At 38.1% G+C, this 11815-nt stretch overlaps 1 protein-coding gene across 3 annotated transcripts; it reads left to right on the top strand.

The window, feature by feature from the left end:
* Window positions 1–694: 694 nt before the first annotated feature.
* Window positions 695–11780, top strand: LOC103710229 (nuclear poly(A) polymerase 4-like). Of its 3 annotated transcripts, XM_008795880.6 has the most exons (12): window positions 695–1704; window positions 1822–1899; window positions 5608–5715; window positions 7222–7284; window positions 7378–7539; window positions 8839–8952; window positions 9037–9099; window positions 9197–9526; window positions 9616–9780; window positions 9913–10974; window positions 11080–11156; window positions 11260–11780. In XM_008795880.6, the coding sequence occupies exons 1-12, from the start codon at window positions 1579–1581 to the stop codon at window positions 11282–11284; spliced, it is 2373 nt and encodes a 790-aa protein (XP_008794102.4). In that variant the 5' UTR covers window positions 695–1578; the 3' UTR covers window positions 11285–11780. The 3 variants fall into 3 exon arrangements, with proteins under 3 accessions (XP_008794102.4, XP_008794101.4, XP_088565635.2); XM_008795879.6 differs by having other exon boundaries at window positions 722–1704; window positions 11080–11330; XM_088709509.2 differs by lacking the exon at window positions 695–1704 and having other exon boundaries at window positions 5562–5715; window positions 11080–11330.
* Window positions 11781–11815: the final 35 nt, after the last annotated feature.

Genomic DNA, 11815 nt, shown 5'->3' with positions numbered 1-11815 from the left:
GGCTGCTACGCGGGGTTGGGCTTGTCCCTTCCTCCCCCCTGCTCCCTTTTTTTTTTAGCAAAAAAAAAAAAAAAAAAAGAACGAGAGGACGCGAAAGAAAGAAAGTAAAGAATCTAACGGGTCCAGTTCAGTACCTCTTCTCCTGTCCTATCGGGACCGTCGGATGGACGAGATCAGTCCACCAGCAGGCGACAGCGAAAGAGATGCACCGACGCAGGCCATATCTTTTTTTCCCCTATTTGACCCAGCCAAGGCAGGGAGAATTCAAAGGGATATTTCACTTCCCACGGTGCATCCGCCCACCAACGAGGACGGTTCCGGCCGTTCCTCCGCCAGCCTCTACCAGCCTTTCATCGGCCTTCTGCTACTTTCTGCCGGCCTATACGCCGCCAATCACGGCTATTTTTTTAAATTTTTATATTTATTTTGAATGCCACTTATCATATTTATTTATTTATTGTGATATATATTGCTATAGGAAGAAGCGGGCTGTGATTATCAAAGAGAAACGAGCGGCTGTGATTATCAAAGAAAGCAAGCGGCAGTGATTATTAGATAAAAACCACCGGCTGTGATTATTAGATAGAAACGAACGGCTGTGGTTATCAACACGTCGTAAACGCGGTGTAGGATATAATTTTTCTCCACAAAACCGCTTAAAGGTCGCCGCTGGGAAACCGCGTGGAACCTTCTCAAACCCGGCTTCCTTTTATTCGCTTCTAATCCTAATAATAATATAATTACCTCCCCGTATTAACACGTGCGCTCGCTCCCTGCTCCGTGATTACCGTGCAAGACCTCGCCGTCTCTCTGTCTCTCTCTGCCCCCCGCTTCGCCGCCCGGGAAACCGCTCGCGTATTTGGGGTTTCGCCGCCTCCCTCCGGTGGCGGATCCACAGATCGCCTCAGCGGAAGAAGCCCTGCAGAGCCGATCCTCTTTCTGGTTCGATCCCCTTTCCTTTGCTCCTCGATTTCGCCTAGGATTCCTTTTCTAGGGTTTCGGAGAGATCTATTTGTTCTTTCTCCTTCGCTGGATATAATTTCTTGCTCGAATCTATCTATCGTTTTTGCGGTCGGATTTGGTGTTTGGGTTCTGGATTTCCTCCTCTCGAAGATTTTTGGGTTTCGATCTGACGAGAGGAACGCTTTTATCTGAATTGGATTGCTGAAAATATTTTTTTTAATATCGTCGGATCTTCCTCCCATCGCTGAATTCTTCTTGAAAGTGTTGCCCTTGTTAGATTTCTGCAGCGCGGATCAATTTCTCGTCCTCCTTTGGTTCTAGGGTTCCCGAGGTGCTTACCGTCTCCGCCATCGCGCAGAGCTGGTGTATCGATTTGCTTTTAGGGTTGTGAACTTTGATCCTGTCACTATTGATGTTATTTTCTCGAAGATCTGAGTCAAAGACCGTTTTTTGAGTGTTGGTTCTTGAACTTTCCCTTTCGTTTTAAGGATTTCTTCTTCGTGTCTCCAAGATCTTAGCTGTCCTATTTTCTTTGAATCGCTCTTGGGCTTTCAGTGCTGCGGACGTTCTTATTTTTCGCTTAAGGTTTGGGTAGGGCTTTCATTGGGCCGTCCGATGGGTAGTTCTGATGCCATGGGCAGAATGCCGCCACCGCCTCTAAGGCAGTATGGCATAACAAAACCTATCTCCACTGCTGGGCCCACTGAGGCGGATCTCCAGAGAACAAAGGAACTAGAAAAAGTATGCCCCTTCTTCTGCTTCTTCTTCTCCTCCTCCTCCCTTCGTGGTATCATCTTGTAATTACCTGTTTATATATTTAAAATCTTGGTGTTCTAATATGTGTTTGTTATGCGGAAGTTCTTGGTTGATGCTGGTCTCTATGAGAGCAAGGAGGAAGCTGCAAAGAGAGAGGAGGTTTTACAAGAGATAGACAAGGTAATATCTTTTAAAGTTTCCATCTAACAAATTATTCACTCTGAATTTTGTTTCTTGGTTTATGCCCTAAGATAGCTTTCTTATTGAATTTCACTTTTCATAGGTTGGGTTCTTATGGTATGTTTTTAGATATGATGTCAAGAATTGATTAGCAATTTATGTAGTAGATCAGCTAAATAACTAGGAATAATTGAATGTGTTAGATGTTAGAAAAGTGGTTACATTTGAGTCAATTCATCTAGAGTTTTATCTAATGCTTTCTAAATTTTCTGCCGGTAGATATTCAAAATTTTTAGGGAAGATATCATAGTTAAAATATGGAATTTGTATGTTCCAGATGATTTTCTTATTAGCAGCATGTTTGTTAGGCATGTGCTTGGAAATTGTAATGACATCAAAAATTGGCAGGTTCTCTTTTAAATTGCTGTTGTAGTTGGATCACTCTTGTAGGAAATGAGGAAAAGAAGTGATCACTTGTTGAGAGATTATTAGGAACCTTGTTTGGATTATGAAATATAAATAGGTCTAGAACATGGAGAATATAAAACAAAATGATCTATGATAGTTTTTAGCTGGCAAGCATGCATCCTTGGTTGACCATTCACTAGGTCCACACTGTTGTCTTTGTCCTCTCTTCCTCCCTCGTTCCCTCTCCAGCACGGATGATAGCGTTGACTTTTTCATTAACATCTTCGTATAACTTCTATCTAGAGTGAACTTGAGTGCAGACAATCAAAGCACTGGTCTTTCCCAATGAAGTAATCATGCCATTACAAGAGAAGTTTATTTTTTTAATCTTGCACATGTATTGCCAAGGAAAAATGTTGAATGTTTTTGGTCTCTGCTCAAATCGAGTTAAGTTTTGTAAGAAGTGATCACTTGTTGAGAGATTATTAGGAATCTTGTTTGAATTCTAGAATATAAATAGGTTTGGAACACGGAGAATATAAGACAAAAATGATCTATGATAGTTTTTGGCTGGCAAGCATGCATCCTTAATTGTCTATCCACTAGGTCCATTCTATTGTCTTTGCCCTCTCCTCCTCCCTCGTTTCTTCTCCAGCATGGACCATAGCTTTGACTTCTTCCTTAACATCTTATAACTTCTATCTAGAGTGAACCCGAGTGCAGAGAATCAATTGTTGCACTTGGATCGCTCTAGTAGGAAATGAGGAAAAGAAGTGATCAGTTGTTGAGAGATTATTAGGAATGATCAGTTGTTGAGAGATTATTAGGAACCTTGCTTGGATTCCGGAATATAAATAGGTCTGGAACATGGAGGATATAAAACAAAGTAATCTACGTTTGTTTTTAGCTGGCAAGCATGCTTCCTTGATTGACTATTCACTAGGTCCATTCTATCATCTTTGATCTCTCTTCCTCCTCCAGCACGGATGATATCTTTGACTTCTTAATTAACATCTTCTTATAACTTGTTTCTAGAATGATCTCGAGTGTAGACAATCAATAAGTCAAAGTGCCAATCTTTTCCAATGAAGTAATTATGCCATTACAGAAGAATTTTATTTTTTAAATCTTGCATATATATTGCCAATGAAAAAAATTGAGTGTTTTTGGTCTCCAGCGCAAATCAAGTTAAGTTTTGCCTAGGCAAGGGTGCTACATGTATAGGCAATGAAAATGCTTTAGTCATGATTTGCATGATTATCATTTCAGAAAGTAAATGTAAATTTAAGTGGAGTGTGCAACTTTATGTTGGTGTTTGTGTGACCTGGTGGACTATATGCAACCTATGCCCATTCCTATTTGCTGAGCACAAGCAGTGTGAACTTGACTTAATGCGGGTACCAATGAGCATCTCCAAGTCAAAAAAAATGCAAAGTCAGGACGTGTATAAGAGTGTTTTCTGAGTGCATTTGGTGTTTCAGAAGAAAAGAAAGTCTAGAGTGATGAACTTCCGTTTGTAAACAAGCATATGTTTGTGCTGTTGATGCTTTTGAAAGAAAAGGCACATTTTTCTTGTTTAATGGATGATAAAACTGAGGCAAACACAGTCATCTTGATGAAATTGATGTGGTTGTTGATGTAGATTAGCTTTGTAATTGGATCTGTAATAGGCTTGGGATCTGACTATGCAATCAAAGCTAAAATAAAATGGCTCTAAATTTCAAGTTTTTTGTTTCATGGATTATGCTAAAGGTTACGTAGGGATGGTGCAAGTGATTTGTTTAGGTGAATTCTGACCCTATCATTGAACTAAAAATTAGCAAAAGAAGATTAGAGATTGAAAGTATAGTGTATGATTGTTTTTATTTTCATATGGTAATTATGATCTTCATCTCCTCTTAAGTCATTGCCAAAGGAATTATATGAGCAAATAAGTTGTATCATGCCATAAAAACAATAAAAAAAAATGAATTCTCGCCAGATGCTCACATTCTCAAGCTTATTGTGTGAATCAGCACAGAAGTTGGGTGCTGGAGTGAGGGTCCATTTCCAGACAATATGTCTAGAGAAGTTTCTAGCAAACATTTGTATAAAGTGACCGAGGGGGTTTACTTTACTAAATAATTCTCGATAGCCAGTTGGCAAGGGCAACTTCAAGCTTGGTTAGCTTTGTCCTTGGTCCTAGTTGGACTGAAATCACTTTGGAAGGTGGGTGGAAAAGAAGAGACTGGTTCACATGCTGCATGGAAGCATGGAGGAATTGTCTGGGAGTAACAAGAACTTGTATAATTAACAGATGCTCTAAGTGATGTGGACAAGGGAGTGTAAAGAGGGTCAACATCAATACATATTTTTAAATAACAGTTTGCTGAAATGAAATCATTATTTTGTGCTGCTAACTGTGTTCTCAGGGGCTGCATATTTGCTAGTTATGTGAAATTGACGTCGCACAAATTCTAAATCAAAAGCTCATATTGGAAGACTTATTGATTGCTTTTCAAGGAACCTAATTTGGAATAAATAAGGACTCATAAAGTGTGAAGAATGAGTTATACAAATAATAAGGAACTAAAATTTTGTGCATACAGTATTAAATTTCATTTTTTTTATCTTACATATATATAGACACACACACAACTCGAGGCACCTAATTATGCCTTATTTTTTCTTTTTCGGTTACTATTTTCCTAGCAAGCTTTATGGAAGTCTTTCTCTATAAGGCACTTAAGGTGTATTGCCATTACAGGCATGGAAGATTTTTTTCTTATAAGGAAGTAGATAGTAAATTAAATTTACTTTAGAAATTTTCATATTCTCTTTCCCTGTAGGAATTTGTTAGATTATTTGAATTTGCCGCTTTATGTTGTCGTTGAGGGAATGGATGAGTTCCTCATAAAAGGAAGTAGATTGTAGATTTAAGTTACTTTATCAAGTGTCATACATGTATTCTCTTTCCAGGTCTTCTACCATGGATTTTGTTAGATTATTTGAATTTACCATTTTTAAGCAATGCATAACAACTTGGCTTATGACATATTTCTTGGTGTTTGTAAGTTGCTCAGTGACAATATTAAAGTGATCGTAATGTTGCTTTTGAAAGTTGGGTGCAGTGATCATCCTACTTTTAGTATGGTTTTGATTGGTGATCATTAATTGCTATTATTTTTCCATGCAATTTGTTTGGTTTTTTCTCCTTCTGTTTACCTGTTCAACTGTACTATATTAGATTCAATTGTTTTCCACATTCTTTTCAGTTGTAATGGATTTGACTCCTTGTGGTATCGTTTGATGGACTCTCAGATTGTTAAAAGCTGGGTTAAGCAATTAACTCATCAGAGGGGGTACACTGATCAAATGGTCGAGGATGCAAATGCTGTCATTTTTACGTTTGGATCTTATCGCTTAGGGGTAAGACATTTTATGCCTTTTTGGGATATTGAATACTAGTTTTTCTTATATCTTTCTTGAGTTTCCAGAACCATAATTATTACCATAGCGATAATTATTAAGAATTTACACTGGGGCTAATTCTGTGAATCATGGAATTCTTATTTACCAATTAACCAGTTAGAAATTTTGTCAAAATCCTCGTTATAACCTTTTAGCACTAGTGATAATGCTTTTTACAGATAATTAGATGCATTATGACTGTAAAGCAATTTATGATATGGATGAAAATTTGTGACATTATTATGTGTCAATTTTTAGGATTAGTTTTGGTTCTTCACGCTGCTTGCATTTTAACATATTGTTTTTATCTTTAGTGATGCTTACATTTTTATTATAAAATTGTTATTGCCCTTAGTGGTTTGGTTTATGGGTAGAACTAGATCTTGATGATTTTTTCCTTTCAACTTTTGATGACGTATAGTAATATTTTTTGTAGCTTGAGATTTCAGTTTCTTTGTTGTTATATAGTCATCATGTTTATTTTCTTTCTTGCAGCTGGATGAAAAGAAAGACATTGCAATTTGTTTGGATGCTAAATGAACTAGAGTAGGAATTTTGAATGACTCACTTCTAGTGGATTCTTGATGACAATGCAACAAAACAGCTGCAAAAACAATAATGGTTGACTAGCCTGACTCGAAGAATTTGTTATGAATTGATTTGCTGTTGTTTATTTTGAGGGATATTTATTTACTCTTGCCAATCCTTATATTACCTTAACAGGTTCCAGCGTTGCTCTTCCTAGGGATTTTTTTTCTTTTTTTCCTTTGGACTTGTCCATGTAAATTAGGATTGATCTCAAAGTTATTGATATATTTCATGATCGGTTGTCAACCTGACGTCAACACTCAATGGACCAATCTCTGGCTACTTGGTTGCAGTAGAAAGCCCACCTACCTGGCCCAAACAATAGAAAATTCAGCCTGTGGGCAGGCCTATTTGTCTCTTTTTTTATCATTCTTTGTTGGTGCTATGTCTGTATTGTGTGCAATTGCTTACTATTTCAGCCATTTCATACAGTTAGGTATTGTGAAGTTAGAGTGAGGTCTGTCAACATTCTGGTGCATATTTTTGTTATACTTTTACTTTGAATATTTCTATCTCAGTATGCTACCATATCTACATTGTTTCCTACATGACCCACCTAAGTTTTCGTTATATAATGTGATAATACTCTGCTCATGTGCTGTCTCATATTGCTGTTTTTTTTCCCTCCAAAGCACTAGCAATTTGGTTTGTCTATCTGAATTTTCGTTCTCATTTTTTTTAGATTCTTACTTCCAAAGCACTTGCAATTTGGTTTGTCTATCTGAATTTTTGTTATCTCATTTTTTTCAGATTCATACTTTGGTTTGTTTCTTCACTTGGTCATTCTTTTGTAATGTTCTCTCTTAATTTTCTGGATAGCCATGCAACTAATGAATTCGATATCTGAGTATTATATATTATTTGGTGTTGTGACAGGTTCATGGACCTGGGGCTGACATTGACACTCTGTGTGTTGGACCTTCCTATGTTAACCAAGAGGTTTAATTATAAATGTTCCATTTGGTTAATGTCGAAACATTTAAAACCTTAGCATGATTTTGTGACACTGGTTTTGTTGGGTGCTGTCTGCAGGAGGATTTTTTCATTATTTTGCATAACATTTTGGCAGAAATGGATGAAGTGACTGAGCTACAACCTGTGCCAGATGCTCATGTTCCTGTTATGAAATTCAAATTCCATGGAATATCTATAGATCTTCTTTATGCTAGTATCTCCCTCTTAGTTGTTCCTGAAGTAAGTCTGTTAACAACTAATCAATTTTTCCCATATTTTTTGTAAAATAAATTGCCAGTCCATGTCATTGTATTGCTTTTATTTCCTAGTGTTTCCATTCCATGTCAATTCCATCATCTAAACTTATAATATATTGCAATCTCATCTTTTTTTCTCTGCTTTTTTTTTAGCGGCTTCTCTTGGGTAGGCTATGCAGCTGTCCTTTTTGCCTTTTATCTATTTACAAATCAAGTTGCTTTTATTTTGTTTTTCTTTGATCATTAAATAAGTGGTAGTTTAAAATGCTGCATATATATCATGCCTTATGTAAGTTGGTCTTGTTGACTATCAATGTGATTTTTTTTTTTTAAATTCCTAGTTTCTTGACCTGTTTTCTATGCAGATTGTCCTTTACTATGTCTGCTGCTTTACCTGTTGGTAACTTCATTACATTTTTTTATATTTTTGTCATTTCAATAGTTTGGTTTTTTTTTTTTTTTAATCAAGTCTGTGCTCTCATATCTCTTGCAAAGCATGCTTGCCCTCTTGATATGGACAAAATTTTTCAAAGCAGAACAAAATGTTTTTATTTTATGCAGTGCAGTCAGCATCTATTGGCAACACATAATTCTCCATTCATATTTTAATGTTACATTACAAAATTGGGCTTACTGAGAGGATCACTCCTCCTTATATTTTTAGGATACTAAACTTTTGCCCTTTGTGTGGTTAGGTTCTCTTATTTCTCCTTTTACTTTTCTAGAAGTGATATTTTCCAAATTTTGTGGACTTTTTGAGAAAATCATGTTCACTATTAGATGTTTCTCATCATCGACCAAGAGAAGCATCATTATCTGTTCTTTAGCGCCCAGAAACTTTGTGGATGGAAATGTGGCTTTTGAACTTTGTGTTGGCCTGCAAGCTCATGTCTGAAATTGAGAAATAAGTTGAGCCTGGCATAGGACTGGTTGATTGGGGCTTCATTGCAGAAGTTAACTAGCTGCACATATTCGGTATATATGGGACAAAATCTTTCTTAGAACATATCATTTTGTATTTTAAATGTCACAGAAGATGTCTGCAGGTGATAAAAATTATTCCAACCAGCTACACCGTGTCAGCAATTTTGTGCCTGGAGGCTAATTGTTCTCTGTAGTACTTATTGGCTATTTTTCAGTTTCAACATAGATTTGAGATCCTCTATTGTTTGACAATCAACTACCTGTAGATCCAGTTGACGTGCAATGTAGATCTTTTTTTTCCTTTCGGTTTTATGTTACGTTTGATGTATGTAGTGTTGCTCTACTTACTTTCATGCAGGATTTGGACATCTCTCATGGATCTGTGCTTTACAATGTTGATGAAGCAACTGTTCGAAGTCTTAACGGCTGCAGGGTGGCAGATCAAATTCTTCGACTTGTCCCTAATGTTGAGGTTACAATTCTTAAGGATTCCATCATTCTTTAGTAGTTTTCTTATTGTTGGTGTACATTTCTGAGCCATGTCGGTTTTCTGTAGAATTTCCGCACAACGCTTACATGCTTAAAATTTTGGGCTAAGAAGCGTGGTGTATACTCGAATGTAAGTTGGAGGTTTTTGGCTTGGTATTATTTGAATTAGTTGACTATTTGGATGTTCATTTTTTCATGTTTTCTTTTCTTTTCATTGCTTTTTCTAGGTGACTGGATTTCTTGGGGGTGTCAATTGGGCTTTGTTAGTTGCTCGTGTCTGCCAGCTTTATCCCAATGCTGTGCCGAGTATGCTTGTCTCCCGATTCTTCAGAGTCTATACACAATGGCGCTGGCCAAATCCTGTGATGTTATGTCCCATTGAGGAGCATGAACTTGGGTTCCCTGTGTGGGATCCACGCAAGAACCCTCGTGATCGAACTCATCATATGCCTATAATTACACCTGCATATCCATGCATGAACTCTAGCTATAATGTATCAACTAGCACCCTCCGAGTTATGATGGAACAATTCCAGACGGGCAATAAAATCTGTGAGGTATGAAATTTGTGATATCCTTTGTGGCATTGCTGAGCAAGGTCTTTTTACTATTCCATTGTGAAACTCATTTTTCCCCTCCTTACTAGGATATCGAATTAAACAAGGCCATCTGGAGTGCTTTGTTCGAGCCTTACCTTTTCTTCGAAACGTACAAAAACTATCTGCAGGTTGACATTATTGCTGCAGATGTTGAGGATCTCCGTTTATGGAAGGGAAGGGTTGAATCTCGATTGAGGCAGTTGACCCTGAAGGTAAGTTCCATTTGTGTTTTGGAACTTTCTTCATGACCTCAGAAAATTCATTTCATTCTATGCAGGCTGTTCTTATAGCACAATTTTGATGTGCCTTCTTCTATGCTTTCCTCTCTTCTGCACCTTAAACAGATTGAGCGGGACACATATGGGATGTTGCAGTGTCATCCATACCCCAATGAGTATGTAGACCCATCCAGACAGTGTTCGCATTGTGCCTTCTTTATGGGCTTGCAAAGGAAACAAGGGGTGAAAATACAAGAAGGCCAACAATTTGACATACGTGGAACAGTTGATGAGTTCAGGCATTCAGTTAATATGTATATGTTCTGGAAGCCTGGAATGGAAATATATGTATCTCATGTTCGGAGGAAGCAGATTCCTTCTTATGTCTTTCCAGAAGGTTACAAACGGCCTCGTCCATCTAGGCTTATAAGCCAGCACCAGGTTGAGAGACTTGGTGGTGAAAATGGATCTGAGGAATGTGAAGGTGGATCTGCAGAGGGACGACTGAAGAGGAAAAAAGATGCTGATGTAAATGATTTTAAGTCGAATGAACCTGAGAAACGGGCATCCCCAAATAGGCAGAAGTCTCCTGTAGCTGAATCTGTAATTGGTGGATCTGTGGAAGCACCTAATGTCAGTAGGGTTGTGGAAACTGAAGTGGTTAGACAGAATACTGATGGTGCATATAACCGTTGGCCTGAGAGGAAAAATGATAACCTAATAGAACTGGATAAGCAGGTAAACATGGACTTTGTTTGCCCAAGCAGGCAGGTGCGGACATTCTCACCTGATGTAAATGTTAATGGTATTGCCAGACCTGTTTCTCAGGACAATCAGCCAGAGATGACAGTGGACGCTGAGGTTAATTGTTTGAAGAAGAAGGGTTTGGCTGGTGTCAACAGGTCTGCAGAGGCAGGTGGTGCAGAAATAGTGCACTGTGGGAATGACAGCAGTGATGTTTGTAGGAAGCTGACCAATGGAACTTCACATGTGGAGATTGTTAGGGCTTCAGCAATTGTTTGCAGCAGTTCAGAGAGCATGTGTGCAGAGGTGGGACAAGAGCAACTTGTGGCCAACAATGATGGGAATGACAGCCTGGAATCATTGCAGAAAGGAATTGTGCCTTTGGAGAAAGAGTGCTTGAATGGAAAGGGAATGATGCAAAATGGCATGGCAGATGAGCTCGAGGTTTTTCTTCTGCTGCATGTTTTCCTTCTGAAGTTTTAATGTGGTAATGTAATTTTTTTCACCGAATGCTCTATTTTTTTTTATTCTCGTCTTTGATATGTGAAGGCAAATATCACACTTGGAGTGGTTCTCAAAGCTCGTGGGGGGGTGAACTCTGATGCTGCCCAGAAATCTGCAATAAGGCATGCGTTTCTAATCCCTAAAGTTTTATGTTTGTAGTGTTTGATTGCTCTGTTTTCTTTATATTGTCCTGTTTGGTGGTCTTTGTTTTTATGCTCGTGGTAGGTTGAGCGTGACGTCCACAGCATGAGGTTTAATGGAACCTGCAATGGATTGGAAACTTGCCATTGGAGGAAAGACAGAATCACCTGCTCTTGGGAGGGTAAGTTTTGCTCGACTTGAGTTTGGGTTTTGTGCATGGATTGGTTTATGCAAATATGACAGCTGATGGATACATGTAATTCGTGGTGTGAGCTTCAACGACTGGGGATCTTTGGGCAAGTTGTGTACAGTAGTTGTTTTATGGGAGATATGGAAGATGATACAAGCGCTAGAACTTTTATGAGGATCATTTATGAGGTGGTTGAGGAACCTGTAAACTGTTATTTTTCTTTGGGTTCTGGTGTCTGTCATGTCTAACCGGGTGGGATCAATACCAGGGAGTTGGTTTTGAAGGAATTCTGAACTCTAGGTTAGATTAGTGTAGGTTTATTTTCTCTAATTAATTCATTTGCTTTCGTTTTTTTAAATTTTTTTTATGTCACCTTGTATACTTTCCTGTTATAATATAACTTTTAACTCTGGAATTCCTTCTCTGGATGTTACTGCATGTGTCATCTCC

Source organism: Phoenix dactylifera, chromosome 12 (assembly GCF_051530095.1).
Source record: "Phoenix dactylifera cultivar Ajwa chromosome 12, Ajwa_hap1_PhDact_Kaust_v1.1, whole genome shotgun sequence".
Taxonomy (NCBI): domain Eukaryota; kingdom Viridiplantae; phylum Streptophyta; class Magnoliopsida; order Arecales; family Arecaceae; genus Phoenix; species Phoenix dactylifera.
Note: the sequence above shows the minus strand (reverse complement) of the source record. Positions and strands in the feature narration are given on the sequence as shown.